The sequence below is a fragment of the Ursus americanus genome, chromosome 1 (genome assembly GCF_024610735.1).
Source record: "Ursus americanus isolate L20-20 chromosome 1, mUrsAme1.1.p, whole genome shotgun sequence".
In the NCBI taxonomy this organism is placed as follows: Eukaryota; Metazoa; Chordata; class Mammalia; order Carnivora; family Ursidae; genus Ursus; species Ursus americanus.
In genome coordinates this window covers 55,893,497-55,910,641 of record NC_142127.1, presented here as the reverse complement: position 1 = coordinate 55,910,641, position 17,145 = coordinate 55,893,497, and the positions used below count along the sequence as shown (strand labels likewise).

General features: G+C 37.8%; 1 protein-coding gene across 6 annotated transcripts in view; it reads left to right on the top strand.

The window, feature by feature from the left end:
- CCDC141 (coiled-coil domain containing 141) overlaps window positions 1–17,145 on the top strand; it is a 202,173-nt gene that overhangs the window by 9,051 nt on the left and 175,977 nt on the right. For 3 of the 6 annotated variants that reach the window (XM_087861825.1, XM_087861823.1, XM_045806220.2), the window contains exons 2-4: window positions 3,128–3,202; window positions 11,266–11,498; window positions 14,613–14,735. In XM_087861825.1, the coding sequence (XP_087717951.1) occupies window positions 11,397–11,498; window positions 14,613–14,735 (225 nt within the window). In that variant the 5' untranslated portion in view covers window positions 3,128–3,202; window positions 11,266–11,396. Of the gene's footprint in view, window positions 1–1,255; window positions 3,203–11,265; window positions 11,499–14,612; window positions 14,736–17,145 lie in introns of those variants that run through there. The other 3 variants (XM_045806219.2, XM_087861817.1, XM_087861829.1) reach the window with 3 other exon arrangements.

Genomic DNA, 17,145 nt, shown 5'->3' with positions numbered 1-17,145 from the left:
AAAAAAAGCCAAACTCTTAGGAACAGAATAGAATGGTGGTTACCAGGGGCTAGGAGATCAGAATAATGGGGAGATGTTGGTCAAACTTCCAAACTAATTTGAAGTACAACCTTCCAATTAGAAGATAAGTTCTCAGGATTTAATGCACAACATGGTAATTATAGTTAACAATACTGTATTATACACGTGAAAGTTGCTAAGGGAGTACATCTTGATAGTCTCACTGCAGGGGTGCCTGGTTGGTTCAGTTGGTTAAGTATCCAATTCTTTTTTTTTTTTAAAGATTTTATTTATTTATTCGACAGAGATAGAGACAGCCAGCGAGAGAGGGAACACAAGCAGGGGGAGTAGGAGAGGCAGGAGCAGGCTCATAGCGGAAGAGCCTGATGTGGGGCTCGATCCCATAACGCCGGGATCACACCCTGAGCCGAAGGCAGACGCTTAACCGCTGTGCCACCCAGGCGCCCCAAGCATCCAATTCTTGATTTTGGCTCAGGTCATGATATCAAGGTTGTGAGACCAAGCCCCACCTCAGGCTCTGCACGTGGAGCCTACTTGGGATTCTCTCTCTCTCTCACCCTCTGCCCCTCCACCCCTCATCTCCCACTCTAAGTATATATATATATATGTATTTATATTTATCTATTTATATATATAAATACATATAAATTTATATTTATATATGTTATATATATAAATATATATTTAAAAGATATATATATTTATTAAAATGTTACTATATATTATATATATATGTGTGATGGAGGTGCTAGCTAATGCTACAGTGGTAATTATTTTGCAGTCAACACATTATACACCTTAAACTTACATGTCTTATGTCAATTATATCTCAATAAGGCTGAAAAAAATAAATTATTGGAATACTAACATTTCTAAGTCTAAAGTTTGTGATACCTCAAAGTATCTTCAAATATCTCCACAAAAATTTAAATATTTTTAAAAACACCTTTAAAAACCCAATTAATATTACAACACAGTTTAGCACATGATATACTATGGGCAGGAAGGGAGAAGTAATGGATTAGTAATTTCATACATTAAACCACAGAGTGTAGTAGCTTAAAGAAGGTTGGAAATCATTACATTAAAATATGAATTGAAAAGGTGGAAAGGTGAAGATTGGTGGATTCCGATATTCAGGGAGTCACAACGTGGTCCTATATGCCTCTACATTTAATCTATATTAAGTCTATGTATATTGAAATATATATCAATTAAAATATAAAATATAAATTAGATATAAAATATGTAATATATAAATTATCTCTAAAGATATATATAAGTATAAAAATAATATATATAAATAATAGTAATCCAATAAAATGGCAAGATAGATAAATATAGATTGAATAGTCAACATAGCAGCAAATTTCAAAATGAATGCTAAATATAGCTATTTCCTTTCTCCATGGATTTTTTCTTAAATACCAGCAAAGTATATGGAAAAAAATGAAAATCCAAGGAAGTCATGTATCTTCTTTTGAATATTTATACTTAAACATACCTGTGTAAAGTATGGGGAAATTAGGAAAATAGAATTAGGAATCTGAGAAGTTGAAAGTCCATGAAATAGATTTTAAGCAGACATTTGTACAGCAGATGCTTTTTTTTTTTTTTTAAGGTTTTATTTATTTGACAGAGCACAAACAGGGGGAGCAGCAGGCAGAGGGAGAAGCAGGCTCCCAGCTGAGCAGGGAGCCCTTTGTGGGACTCAGTCCCAGGACTTTGGAATCATGACCTGAGTGGAAGGCAGACACTTAACCGACTGAGCCATCCAGGCACCCCCAGCAGATATTTTTGTTTCATATTTGAAGTATAGGAAGAATGAACATCAATGCATAATTTATACAAATGCCTATAAAATTACTTAACAATCCTATAGTGAATGTTACTAGAAGAATTGATTTCCATTCTTCTATGTATAAATTCCTTAATAATGTAATTTCATTTTAACAACCAAAAAAAATAAAAAAGGTAGGAAGAACTATGACACAAACCCAAAGCAGTTTTATTATGATGCTGTTAATTTACACCCATGTATAAAACTATTCTGTATTGTGATTGCTCACATTGATTTGGGGAAATTCTTACTTTTTCTTCTTTTTTTTAGGGATGGGGGAGAGGGGCAGAGTGAGAGGGAGAGAGAGAATCCCAAGCAGGCTTGCTAGGCTTGATCTCACAACCCTCAGATCATGTGAGCCAAAATCAAGAGTCAGATGCTTAACTGACTGAACCACCTAGGTGCCCCTGATTTGGAAAATTTCTTAAGAAGGTTCTTGTCATTTCCAGGATATTAGGCTTGGTGTATTTTCTATGTTATAAAAGCCTTCTTGTACAAGTGCTTCATGTGTAGATTTTATCTTTAGTTTTCTAATGCAGAAAACGGGAGGAAAAGATGGAGTTTTGTACATCTGTTGTTGACCTGTAAGAATGCTTGTTGTAAGGTTCTGACTCGGGGTTCTTTCCAGAAAGTGCTCAATGTGTGAGCTAGCTGAGTGAAGGCTGTGTGTGGACATCTGAATAATTTTTGACCTCACATTAGAATAGAAGAACTTACTCTCTGTGGTATTGGAGCAAAAGACCAAGAGGGAAGGGGCTGGGCTGTAGATTCACTTGGTTCATAAACTTGAATAAGCCACTGAATCTCTTTTGCCTCCGTTCTCCAATTCCTGTGACAGAAGTACAGGGTTGCCGAGGGGCCCAGCCAGATTCAGTGGTTACAAGTTTTACAAATCTAAAGGAATTTGATGAGGATGGTGCTAATTAAGGACATCAGGGCCAATGCACAGCAGGTGCTCATCAAACATTTGTGGTGAGGCCATCGGCTCACCCTGATAGCAGGAGCTTAAGGCAGGGACAAGCCAGAAGCAGAATCTAAACTCTACATAAAGTAAATTGACTTTGCTTTTGAAGTCCTTCCTTTGTGAGTGTGGAATTTGTGATAGGAAACTGGTTTGCTTAGGGTGGTGTGAGTTGTGTGGGGTGTGGCACAAATGAGCTGCTACTTTTGTTTCCATTTTTGATTTCCAGGTTTCTGTGAGTTTCTCTCATCTTGTTTCCTGTTTTTCCTAAAAGCTGGAGTATATGAATATCTTTTTTCCTGCAGGTGTTAGTAACTTCTTTATGCTTCCGGACATTCTCAGCAATCATATTGCCTTTCATGTTGGGTTCTACGACTTGGGTGAGTGATGTATTAACAAAAATGAAGACCCTTGTAGCAAGAGACTTCTGTGTGAACACTGGTATGAAGCATTCTCACTTGGAGCAAGGATGCAGGTCTTAAAGTCTATACAATAAATTTTTAGAAATGCAGTTAAGTTTTAAAAAATAGAATCTGCAGAATTTTGTTAAAACTGGCTTTATCATTAACTGATGCCAACATACTGTCAGTAAATTATGAAACATCACCCCACATAACTGTGAAAGCCCGCTGTAACACTACTTAAAAGAGTCTTATTGTATATAATGTACATATCTGCACACATGTATATTATTATATGTGTAATATATACATATTTATATTCATTTCTTTATGTTTTCATGTTTCTTACTAAAACCTCACATTTTAAAAAGAAACTTTTTTTCTTTTCAACTCTTTACATACTTCCTGCTTCCTGATAATACCATCCTGTGTAGCGTATTTGATTTTCATGTCCTTGGGTTTTACATTATATTATTTTTCCTTCCTTGGCAAAAATTCTTACTCCTTGGAGAAGTGACAGCTCACCCTGAGTGTCACTGCTGGCTTCCCAAGCAGCTGGAAGGACTTCTGCTTTTCTGGCCTCTCTGGGGATTACTCTGGGCTGGAAATTCTCAGCCTCAACTAGAGTTTAGCAACAATTCGGAAAAACAAAAGAAATCTAATTTTCCAAAATCAAGTTGACTAAGACTCCTATCTTCTCATATAACCACCCACTGTTCTGAAGGGTAACTCTTAGGGCACTTGATTATGTTAAAAGGAATTATACCAGAGAAAGAACCCTGTTACACTGGGAGCCTAAAAGCACAGCTCAACACGAGTAGGAAGTCTTGTGACTTAAAATTTGAAAAATAAACACGGCACATGAAAGCTTTTCAGTGATTTTTTTCGAACAGTTTCTGGCTTGAAATGTTATATACAGCTCTTATTCAGAAAGGAGTTTTCCCAAATCAGTAATAGCTGTTCATTTTAACTAAAGCCTACACATATATGGATGGGACAGTTTCCCAGGTCATACATTGCTCTATATAGAGAATTTTCAAGAAAAGATGTACATAAGTATTGATATTTTGCACATCATTTTTTGTATACTATTGCTTAAAATTATAATAATACAGTCACCTTTGATCTTTTGACCAAGTTAAGGATTCTTTGGACTTGCCTGAGTTTTGTTTTATTTTTCTTACCATTTGTAGACAGGAAATTTGCTGGATATAGAAGTTGCTTGTTTATAATTATTCTTCCAGGTCTTATGGAGAAGCTAAGGATTTAAATGTCATTAAACATGTTTAATTGTAAGGAAATCTATGGAAGTCCATGTACAGATAGAGTAAAACTGTCAAAAGAAGTCATGATATTTTGGATATGCTATTCTTCTGAAGTGAAACTTAGATGACCATAAAGAAGCATCCCAAGGGTGCATTGTGCTGGCATTTGTGGGTTAGGTACTAGGGAGTTCATCCTACCTCCTGTTTTCACTTTGACTCCTATGGACTCTTCTCCACAAGGAGGTTTTTTTGTTTTTGTTTTTGGGTTTTTTTGTTTTTTGTTTTTTAACGATGTTAAGTCAAACAACGTCATTCCTTGTATGAAGCTTGCAATAATGTCCCCATCTCACTTAGAATGAAATCCAAAGTCCTTACTTTGGCTTAACAGCAAGTTCGCCACAAAATTTATCATCCAAGTAGGATTCTTGGAAGTGAAAGGACCCTTAAGAGACATTATGCTGGGGCAACAGATGTAAACCATGATTGCCCCAAGCAAACCAGAATATAGAGATCCCTACCTAGAAAGCCCTATATGAACTAGCCACCACTACTTCTCAGGGCTCATGTTCCATCAGAGTCCTTTTCTCTCAAGCCTCACTTAGCTCCAGCTATACTGACCTACTGGATGTTTTCAAATATAACATAAGCATGCCCTGTCCCAGATGCCTGGAATGTTTTGCTCTTTTCAATTTAATTCTGGTCTGTAACCAAATCTCAGCTACTCTTGGAGACACCTTTTCTGACTCCCTTCTAAAATATTATCCCTCTTCCCCTGTTCACTCTCTCCTCCTTACCTTGCCTTATTTTTTTTTCATAACACCTATTATATTCTGACATAGTTATATATGTACTTTTTGTTTCCTGTTTGATTTTGTCCCCTCCACCAGAAAGTTTCATCAGTGAATGAACTTTGTGTATTGCTGTGTGCCTGGTATTTGGAATAGTGTCTGACACTTAGTAGGTATTTAACAATACTCAATGAATGAACAAGTGAATACATGCGTAGAAGAATGAGCTGATGGTTAGAATGGAAGCTGTTTTAAGGAGAAAGAGCAATTTCCATTTACTTATAGATGGCAGTTAAGTGAGAATGCTTATAATCTAAAATAAGCTAGAAGTACCAGGAGGAGTATGAAATAATATAAAGAATGACTTAGGAAAAATTTTGGCTAAAGTGATTGGTAAAGATGGTATTCTAGAAATGATGACTCACGGAAATGTTTTTACCGTCTGATTATAGTAAAATAATTTCCTTCCTGGTAATGCATATTTTATGTCTTTCTAGTATATTTAATCCATTTGGGTTGCTGAGCATGTGTTTTAATTCATTTTAATTTTAAAAATTTATTTCAAAATTGTTGGCAGTTAACTAGATTTAGAATATCCCTTAACAGATGTTGTTGTCATGTTAGGAACAATAATATATGACTATCAGAATACCACCTATGTACCAGACATTGTTTTAAGTGTTTTACAAATATTATCTTATTTAATCCTCCCCCCAAACAGATATGATACAGATATTCCCATTATCCCCAATTTGCAATGAGGAAACTAAGGCACAGAGAGATTAAGGCAGTGGGACTTCAGAACCCATGCTCCTAACCCATTGCCTTTGCCATATTATGTGATTTATTTTGTTGTTTTGTGATCACTATCGGTTTATTATTCCTGTTTACCTCTGTATTGCAAAGAAATACCCTGAAAGTATCCCCTGATTTCTCTGGCAAATTCTAAATATGCGATTCAATCTACTTAAACTACTATTGGTTGTTGTTCCCCTAGCTTTAATTTAGTGTTTTTTAGGTTGGTTGCTTATTTTATTGCTTATGATCTACCTTTTCTCATTGGAATGTTACCTTTTCAAGGGTAGAGATCTCTGTTTCACTCACTGCTATATTTCTAATGCATAAGTGCCTGGTATATAGCAAATGCTCAATAACGATTGGTTGCATGAATAAATACTGACTGAATGGATTGTAATAAAAGTGTCTTTTTTTCTATATATAATTTGATTTAATCAGTCAGCCAATATTTATAAGAATCATTTCTGTGCCTAGTGTTGTGTTCTGTATGGCACTTGCTAAATACCAGGTCCTCTTCCAAGCACTTTATGTAAGCAACTGTCTTAACCTCTACAATGACCTTACGAGGTGGTCTGAAAAGATTCCCCAAAATGTTAAGACATGGCTCCTTTCTATATGTCAAATCCAGTTGACAAAGATACTAATAGAAATGAAATTGTTAGAAAACAAAGCAAGTTTGTAATATAAACATATAATTATTAAATTTTGACAAGAGTAAAATTTTAGAAAAAAGAAATATAGCAGGTATTTCAACTTTTAAAAAGAATTGGTAATTCATCTTGGTCTTAAATGATGGGAGCAATTCAGATAGATGAAGCGAGGAAGAGGATGATATTCCTACAAAGAAAAACTAAATTACGGTAGAGACCAAGGATGATCCTTGGGGCCTAGTAATAATGGTCTATGTCATTGAGCAGGTAGGAGGGGCCAGGCCATAGATAGTTTTGAAACCCAGGCAGAAAAGTTTAGACAGGAGGTGGTGGGTATAAGTAAATCACTGTGTGTGTGTGATTTATAAAGTCAGGAAAATAAGTCTTCCAGCCTTATGTGGATTAAATGGAATAGAGTATAAAGCACTTGTCCCAGTTCTTGGCATGTAATAACTGTTACTTAATGGTAGCTATTATTATTACTGTTAATAATAATAGCAGAGAAAATTTTGCCTTGAATTTTTACCTGGATAAATAGACTCATTCTGTTTTATTTATGTCAGGTCTATCTAATTTGTCTTTATAAAGTTTAACTAATGATAGTATTGATTAAGACAAACACTTCTCTATGAAGAAATGAGCAGACTCCACATATACTCCAGTAAAGAAAATGTGTTGTTTTAATGTCATACCCATAGACAGAGCTAAAAAATGATCACATGACAGGTGCCTGGATGGCTCAGTAAGTTAAGTGTCTGACTCTTGATTTTGGTTCAGGTCTTGATCTCGGGATCCCGGGATCGAACCCTGCCTCAGGATCCACACTCAGTGGGGAGTCTGCTTGTCCCTCTCCCTCTGTTCCTCCCCCTGCCCCCCACTGCCCGTGCTCTCTCTCTCAAATAAATAAATAAAATCTTTAAAAAAAATCACATGATAAAGTTTCCAAAACTACTAGCTACCTATATTTTATTAAAATGTGCTATTTGCCACCATGGAAAACAGTGTGATGTTTCCTCCAAAAATTGAAAATAGAATTACCATATGATACAGTGATTCCATTTCTGGGTATATACCCAAAAGAATTGAAAGCAGGATCTCAAAGAGATAACTTGTACACCTGTGCTTGTAGCAGCATTATTCCCAATAGCTAAAATATGGGAGCATTACAAGTGTCCATAGATGGATGAATGGATATGCAAAATGTGGTGTATACACACACACACACACACACACACACACACACACACACACTGGAATATAGTCAACTTAAAAAGGAAAGAAATTCTGACAGATGCTGCAACGTGGTTGAACCTCAAAGACATTATGTTAAGTGCAATAAGCCACTCACAAAAAGATAAATACTGTATGATCCCGTTTATATGAGGTACTCAGAATAGTCAAAATCATAGAGACAGAAAGCAGAATGGTGGTTGCCAGGGGTTTGGGGGAGGAAGGAATGGAAAACTATTGTTTAAAGGGGATAGATTTTCAGTTTTATAAGCTTAAAAGAGTTACAGAGATAGGTGGGTGTAATGGTTGTACAACATAATTAATGTGTTTAATATCCCTGAACTGTACACTTAAAAACAGTTAAGATGGTAAATTTCATGTTATGTGTATTTTACTGTAATAAAAAAATTGGGGAAAACAAGTGCTATTTGCAACTCTACAGAATCCAGTTATAGCTTTTTGATATATCCCCATGGAAGATACTTCACTAAAATTCAGCTGGTATAAAAACAGACATTTCCCAGAGGGATAAACAGAGAAGGCATAATAACCTTTGCAAGAGCCTCCATAAGCTTCAAAGGATATGAGAATGCCTGTAAGGTTTTTTGTTTTGCTTTGTTTTTTGGGTGTTTTTGTTTGTTTTGGTTTGGTTTGGGTTTTTTTGTCTTGTTTTTTATTTTTTTTGGTGATGATAGGGGAGGTGGAGTTTAAACAAACTATCTCAAAAAGCTTTTAAAAAAGTCCATCTAATTATAGTGTACCAATTTTCTTAGTACTATATATTTTATACTAACTATTCTCCAAATTGTTTCCCAGAGTTAATAGTGCAACTTATAATTAAATATTATGCTAGATGGAGAAACACAGGCCAAAGTTCAAAATGAGCTACGTGTGGATAGAGAGATCTGAACAACAGAGCTTCTGTAGAGGAAAGGACTAAAAAGTTGAAAAGACAGCAAGGGACTGGGAGGAAAAAAGTGATTTAAGCCTTTTAAAGGTTTTAAAGACAAGAATTTGAATTCAAAAACATTAGTCAGAAATCACTGAAAGTCATGTATGCAGTTTGCATTGTTGTTCCTGTCTCCCAACGTAGAAAACAATTTCTTTATGCAACACCCCAGTCCCACTCCATCTAATTAACAAAGAAAGGTCATCTGCACACAAAAAGGCACTACCTTTGCTGCTGATGAGCTGGAAATATCTTTTAACAAAGTCTTAAATATTTCTAATTCCCTTTGCCCTTGAACCTTGGAATTCAACAGACTTTCAGCCATATTTTCTGTGCTCTTCATCTCTCTTGTCCTTTTTCCTTGGTGTGGACCTGCAGTGCCACAGTCTGGCCTGCCCTCCACACTCTTTACACAGTCATCCATCATCCTAAGTGGGGCCTTATGGACAGAACCACTTTTTTCCTAGCCTTTTTCCTAGCAGCCTTTTCAGCCTGCTGACAGAAGGTCCCTTTGCCTCTTGAGGGTCTATATACAACTATGACACACACTGTGTTTCTTTCTTTCTTTTTTCTTTTTTTCTTTTTTGGACACACCCTGAGTGTCTAACAGGAAGATTAACTTGGAGTAAAAATGCACTGTGTATTCTGGGTGCAGGTCGCTGTTTGCTGTTCAGGTTGGCAATGTACACAATGATTTAGGCAATACTGCTTCGCGCATTTTAGTTTAGGGTGTGGATATTATGTGGCACAGTTGTCAAATCTTGGTTGTTCTTGTGGGCAATTAGCGGAAAACTGGTTTTTCTGTTTGTTTTGCTTTGTTTGGACTAACTACTTGCTCAAGCAGGAGCTTCGACTGCCTTCGACACTGAGGCAAACTCAACAAAGAGGTCAGGTGGGTTCTCCGTCTCTGCCATGAAATGAAACCATTTATGATATTTTCTACATCCTGGCATCTCTTGGTATTTACTCTCCTGGCTTGCACCAACCTCTCCCTTCATGGTGTCAGGTAAAGTTTGTGGATTTCAGGACCTGGGATCCAGGCGTGGTGTCCACTTTGCTGGCCAGCAGGCAGATGCTGAGACCAGAGACCTGGGTCATAGCTACATGATTGCTGAGCAGCCATGACATGTTCTGGGAAACAAAAATAATTGCTGAACACGAAAGTATCTGTGAAAGCACTTTCCCCTCTTTGACTCAAGAATATTATCATGAACTTTAGCAAAACAAAGCAATGGTACTGACTCAGTCTTCTGAAACAGTAGGCTTGAGCCTGAACATGCTTTTGAAATGAACTAAGGGTTTAAACGGTGAGTGGACTAGTTTAACTCTGTTCATTGCTATATCCTCCATTCTGGCTTTGTCCCAGAGGTTTCCAATGGCTCTAGCAGCTTTGGAGTCAATATCTCTGATGTATTTGCATCTGACCTCTGACCTAAACTTCACTGTTATTTTCAGCTGTTCTTTGACAGGGAATCCAACAGCTGCTGTTTAATACCACAGACAGCTTGTGACACACGCTGGGTTTCTAGCAAGAGGATTAATCTGCTGATCTTGGGCTCTGATTTGAAGCTGTCTATAATTTTCCTGCAGAGGGGGTGGAGGAGAATAAAAACCAAACCTGAAGTACATTGTTATCCTTTTTTTAAAAAACTGTAGTAAAATATACAGTATTAACCCTTAAACACAATAAACATTTTCTTGCTGCAATTAAAAGGTAATAACAAGGTATATTACTTCTTGGTAGTTGTGATAAGTGAATTTGAAAATGCTGGTGAGTGGAGTAAAGTAGTCACAAAGAAATCCTGAAATGGTAGATATCTATTGATAATTGCTCATTGAAATATTTTTAAACTGTCCCTCAGGAATCTGAAGCTCTGAGAAAATGTGACCATATCACATCAACTTCATTTGACAGAAGGCAATAAATTTTAGAAAAGCGAGTTAATCTAAAATTATAAGCAATTTTGTGCCTTAATCTCCAAATACACACCAGAACTTATTTTTAAAGTACATTTTGGGGTTTTTTTTTTGCACAAGGGAGACTTGAAAATCTTGAAAAGATTGATATTCTGGTCCATGACTGGCTGGTTTCAAAGTCCACCCTAGCTATATAGATTCAATGGCAAAATTAATTTGGGTTGTCAGGATGTAATTTTTTTTCCATTTGCTATTAAACATCAACTGATAAGCAGAGAGCTAGAAACTGCCCTCCTCATTTAAGATAATGGCAAAAATATCAGGCACTTAGTGTTACCATACCAGGGGTGTGGCGATTCTTTCCCATTCTCTTCTCTCGCTCCCCTCTCGTGATAAACTCAATGGGGTTGTCTATTTTTAACCTCCTGTTCTTTCCTTTTGGCAGAGTAATCAGTGCGAGCCGAGCTCTTTCCCTGAATGAATCCAAGTAACCCCAGTGATTGCCTTCTGAAATGACCAGCAGACACACATCTGTCCAGAGGCTGTCCAGAGTATAAATTCTGGTTCTAAACTACCATGTCCAGCCAGGGAAGTCCTGCTGTGGAGTTTTCTACAACCACAGTCAGTTCAGTAGCTGTTCAGGCTGGGGACTCCAAAATCGTGATAGCTGTCATAAAGGTAAGACAACTTTCTATTTTCTCTGTGACTGTTGGCTTTTTGCAGGGTGTTGATAATCCTACAGAACATTCCACACAGTCAGCAGCACTCAGCATATAGAAAATAGCACAGCAAGTACATCTTACTGCTTTCTTAAATGGGCAACTAAGAGAAACCTTTAAGTTTCAGCAACTTACTATGGTTTCTCTTTCAGTTAGTCAGAAAACATCTACAGCAGCTTAGTTAAAACAAAACCAAAAAACTCTACCATATACTTTCAATTTGATTTTTAAAGGCAAGGTACTCAGGACTACAAGTTCATGATTACCAGGGTGGAGAGTAAGTGGACCTGTGAAATGTTTGTGATTTTTGAGAGTGGATGTGATGGAGGAGGGAAGAGGATGGTCCCAGTAAATACGGGCTGGCACTGTTTTGAACATGATGAAGGGCAGGGAACACTGAATAGGAGGCTCTTATGTGTGCTCTCCCACACGCAGCACTGCTTTTGACATGGTAAAGGCACTAGTAAATCCTTATCACATTTTGGGGGAATGAAGACCCTGCCAGGGAAGGTGCAAAGGGCAGGAGTCAAATTCGCCCTTATCAGCAGGAAGTTGAAGCCACTTGAGGTTTAAGGCTATTGCATATTTTATGTCAAGTAATTTGCTGATTTGCAAAGATGGCCACATACCTTTAGGTTGAAGAAGACATCCATGATTTTATTTCCTTTGAAATATCTTGCAAAAACCCCTGAAGCATTATGCTTGGATTTAGACAAGTCACTACCTCAGGAATTCAGTGCTTAATGAAGGGAACAAGGCAAACAAGCTGGTGCTCACCAGCCAGTTACTTTCAGGACCTCACCAACCTGAGCTGAATAATTTCTCTGGCCTTTGTTAGAAGCCTGGACTGAGTGAGGCCTGTTTAATTTAACTTAATTGCTGCGCATTTTATTTTAATATGAAAATCTGTAACAGGAAAGCAGCACTTGATACTGAGCAAAACGATTCACTCTAGAAGCACTGAAAGCAAAGTGTTCCTGCTGATGTGATTCCCAGGGCTCTTGAGACTTGGTCCCATGTAAACAACACCTCTGCTGATTCCCTTGCCCTCGAGTCCGTTCGTTCTTTCTTTCTTTCTTTCTTTCTTTCTTTCTTTCTTTCTTTCTTTCTTTCTTTCTTTCTTCTTTCTTTCAGATTTTATTTGTTCACTTGACAGAGAGAGAGAGAGCACAAGTAGGCAGACCGCAGGCAGAGGGAGAGGGAGAAAAGCAAACTCTCCACTGAGCAGAAAGCCCAATGCGGGGCTCAATCCCAGGACCCTGGGGTCATGACCTGGGCTGAAGGCAGATGCTTAATGGACTGAGGCACTCAGGCACCCCCCTCAAGGCCTTTCAAAGGCAGTAGGTGGACATAGAAAGAAGCCTGAAGCACAAGGAGCAAAAATTGATAATTTGCATGTGATTTTATGATGCTTTGATTAACTACAAATTTCAGCAGTGAGAGAAGAGAGGCAAACTCATTGTTTTAAAAAAGTTAACTTTTTGGGGCGCCTGAGTGGCTCGGTCCTTAAGTGTCTGCCTTCAGCTCAGGGCCTGATCCCAGGGTTCTGGGATCGAGCCCCTTATCGGGCTCCCTGCTTTGCTGGGGGCCTGCTTCTTCCTCTCCCACTCCCCTTGCTTGTGTTCCCTTTCTTGCTGGCTGTCTCTCTCTCTGTCAAATAAATAAATAAAAATCTTTAACAACAACAGCAACAAACTAAAAAGTTAACTTTTCTTTCCCTCAAATAGGAAACATTTCTTGGAGCAAGGAAAGGAATAATGTGTATGGAATAAATTATAGGAGAATCAGAGGTCAATTGACAGTGCAGGGGAAAAAAACCCCTAAAATTATGCTGAAAATACGTATTTTAACTCGACTGTGTTTCTAAGAATGTTCCCTCTGATTACCCTCCACAGCTTCTTTAACTTATCTCTGTCCCAAATAAAATAAACCTCAAGCTATTCAGAGTAGAAAGGAATAGAAGGAATCGAAGTTTCTGTGTCTGATCCATGTGGGTTTGTTTCCAAACGGTCTTAGGGCACTCATGATCTGGACTAGCCACACATTTTTTTCATTTCTCTTCAGCAATTTGCTTATCCATGTTCACGTGCCTATTAGCAGTTCCTCTTGCTTAATCAGTTGTTGTTTCTTAGAAAAGCAATTCCTCAGGAAATGCAATGGCGAATTATATATTGGGGCAGTGAAAGTGTCTTACATGTGGAAAACAAATTGGCTGCATTCATACGGCTGTCGTCACATGCATCTAATTTTATTGACATTTTCATACATACTTTATTGATTACTCAACAACAAAATTTGGAAAATGTTATGTTTTTACTTTACTATGAGATAAAAATCTGTTGCTTCATTTGCTGTTTATTCTTCTCAGTTGAACAAGCAAGATCAGTGTAAAGACACTCATCAGCCTAAATGGCATTTATGAGACCTTTCCCCTTTGGTGAAGTTTGCATCCTATTTGCCCAGGTGCAATTTCACTATTTTTATGGAATTAAGTTTTGTGAGAGAGAGAATGTACAATTGTGTAACATGTTCTGTAATTTTGTAATATTCAATATTCAGTGTGTTCTTCGTTTGAGAATTTTTTTTTAAGATTTTATTTATTTATTTGATAGAGACAGCCAGGGAGAGAGGGAACACAAGCAGGGGGAGTGGGAGAGAAAGAAGCAGGCTCCTAGCAGAGAAGCCTGATGTGGGGCTCGATCCCAGAACACTGGGATCACGCCCTGAGCTGCAGGCAGACGCTTAACGACTGCGCCACCCAGGAGCCCCCATTTGAGAATTTTTAATTTAAATACAGTATGCTAGGAGAAAAGAATTTACCTGAAGAATGAAAAAAAAATAAAAAGAGAGGGAATGGATGTATATTAAACCTGTTATATTTCAATATAAGTAAAACCTATCTCTGTGGAAATAATAAAGTGTTCACAGTATAATTGAAACAGAAGGAAAAAGAAGGAGAGAAGAGAAAAGAAAAAAAAGAAAAGAAAAGAAAAAAGGAAGAAGAAAAGGAGAAGGGTAAAGGGGAAGAAACAAGAGGAACTAAAAATGCATTTTCTTTCATTTTTATCTATAGTGTGGCAAATGGGTGCAACTTCAATTGGCTGAATCACAGCCCAATCTTCTAGAAATTGGTAGCAGTCAAGATGAGACCAAAAAACTTCTTCATGATCATGAACTTCTTTTGGCCAAGCTCAAGGTAAGATATTTAAATGTGAAGCAGATGCAAAATTAAAAAAATAATAATAAAAAGCTATTTCTTATACTTCCTCTTGATTTCTCTGACATCACTGGCCTATTGCCATTGTAATATAGTGCCATATAGATAATGGAAAATATAGTTATTTATGAGCAAATACCAGCATTGGAGAGAAGTAACAAGATTTTTTAAAAACTTTCTCTAATGTGATAGAAAATATGGAGTGATAATATTTTCACTGTGGAGAAATAACTAATTTTTTTTCCCGGCTGCCTCAGTGAAAAAAAAAATTCCATCATTTTTCCATTTCATCCATTATACTGTCAAGTCACAACAACAGATCCAAACTTTCTGTTGTTAATGATACCTGCTGGCAAGAATAATATAGAAGCTTATTTTCCCTCTGTTGAACTGTTGAAAATATCTGAATTTGTATTTAATATTAAGAGTTCTTGAAACCAAATAATAATTTTAGTAAAATCAGAGTTATTATTCTATATATGTGTGGTTATTTAGTTCAGAATCTAAAAATAACATTAGCTTGGGATTGCCAGATAAGGTATCAAGTCAGGGCCAGCTACATAATTTGTGGGGCTTAGTGCAAAATAAAAAGGTGAGCTTCCTGTTCAAAAAGGAAGAAAAAGCTTTTTCTTGACCTGTCACATTGTATTTTATCTGCTATTTAAGGTCTAGCTCCTTCAGGCATGGGATACATGCTGTCCAAGTGCACACCCTCACAGGCTCTGGGCCCCAGCCATGGCTCAGTGCACAGGGTGTGAGCCTGACCTCAATCTTTCCCTAGCTGTGCCCTGACCCGCACTAGGTCAGATGCAAGAGGTCATTGAACAAGGTTGGGGGAGCAGACAGGATAGCAGAGACTCTCTGGGAGACAGGACCCCATGTGACGTAAGGCACCAATCCCCCAGCACTTCCTCTGTTGTCCCATTGGACTTTACTTACAAAACACAAACCTAGATATCAAATTATTAAAAATTTCAAAACAGTGACAGGCAGAGTCACTTTAAACCCTAAGTGGCGTCCCCTTCTAAGCCCTGTGAGTTAAGAACCCTCGTAGGTAAATGAATGTCTTCATTAAGATCAAAGAGGTTTGATTAGGCAGCTGGCAATGACTCTGTGTTTTTAGTGCTTTAGTATTTCTGGCTTCTTTGAACATCTAGGCTGGATTTTATATTTGCTTCCTAGATTTAGAAGCAGATCTAAACTGCATCTGATCTATACAGACAGTGGTTTTCTGATTGGACAGTAGTATAAGTAATTGGATATATCAGACTGAAAAATTGACAAAGAATTAGTACTGAAGCAGGGAGCCATTAGAATCTAGAATTTATTCTCCTGTGTACGCAGCTCCTTGTTCTGGGCTCTGGGCTGTCTTTCAAAGTAGAAATCCTGGGCCACCAGGAAGTCCTTTGTATATACGAAAAGAACACATTATGATGTGAAAGAGCATTGAACCAGGAATCAAAAGACCTGTGTTTTAGCACTAATTATACCACTAACTAGTGTAATTCAGCTAAAAATTCAAAGTCCGGCTGTAGCTGCTACACAAATGAAACTGAATTCCATGAATTGTGGAAACCCAATACTTCCTCAGAATTACTGCTCATCCCCTGAGGTTTACATTCTCATGGTCTCCTGTGTCCCCAGCTCCTTATATACCTGCCAAGTGTTTGTGCTGAAGTTAACTTGGACTTGAAACTACATCCCTTCCCCTGTTTCCACTAACACTTCATGCCCAGCCAGCATTTGCAGGTCTACTAATGAAATGTGAGTGGTGGAGCAGCTCCCGGAAGTCTGGACCTTTCAGGCTCCCTCTCTTTTCTCCCAACCCTATTCGTGTCCAGGGCTGCACAACTCCAGGGGAAATGCTGTCTTAGGCAAAGCAGTTCAGCTCCACAGCAACTATGCTTATATTTTCATACTTAAATCAATCCAGGCGCTGGGGTGGGTGGACGGCACGGGGGCTTCCCATTTAACAGGATCCATCCTCAGAAGGTGCTTATAGTTTGAGATTCTAAAGTCCTGTTGTCCTTTTTATGCCAGTCTTCTGGCTATGGACTAGCCTTCTGGACTTCAGGCCTTTTAACTGTAAAATGAAGGGAGAAGATAGATCAATGTTTCATATCTTTTGTGGATCTTACCATAACATGCCATAGGATCATGGGGACATTCTCCCTCTCTGTGAGTGGATCTAAGAATATGAGGTCTCAGGTAAAAAGGACTTCTGGCTTCACGTAGGCCTCTCGCCATGACCTCTTTATGTCCATCTCCCAAACCCTCCTTGACCCCACCTATCAGTATCAACTTAGCCACCCACCCCCCAAAGAAATTTTTAGTAGCATCATCCTCCAATGTTACTGATTTAAAAAAAGAAATCAAGGAGTCTGAAGTC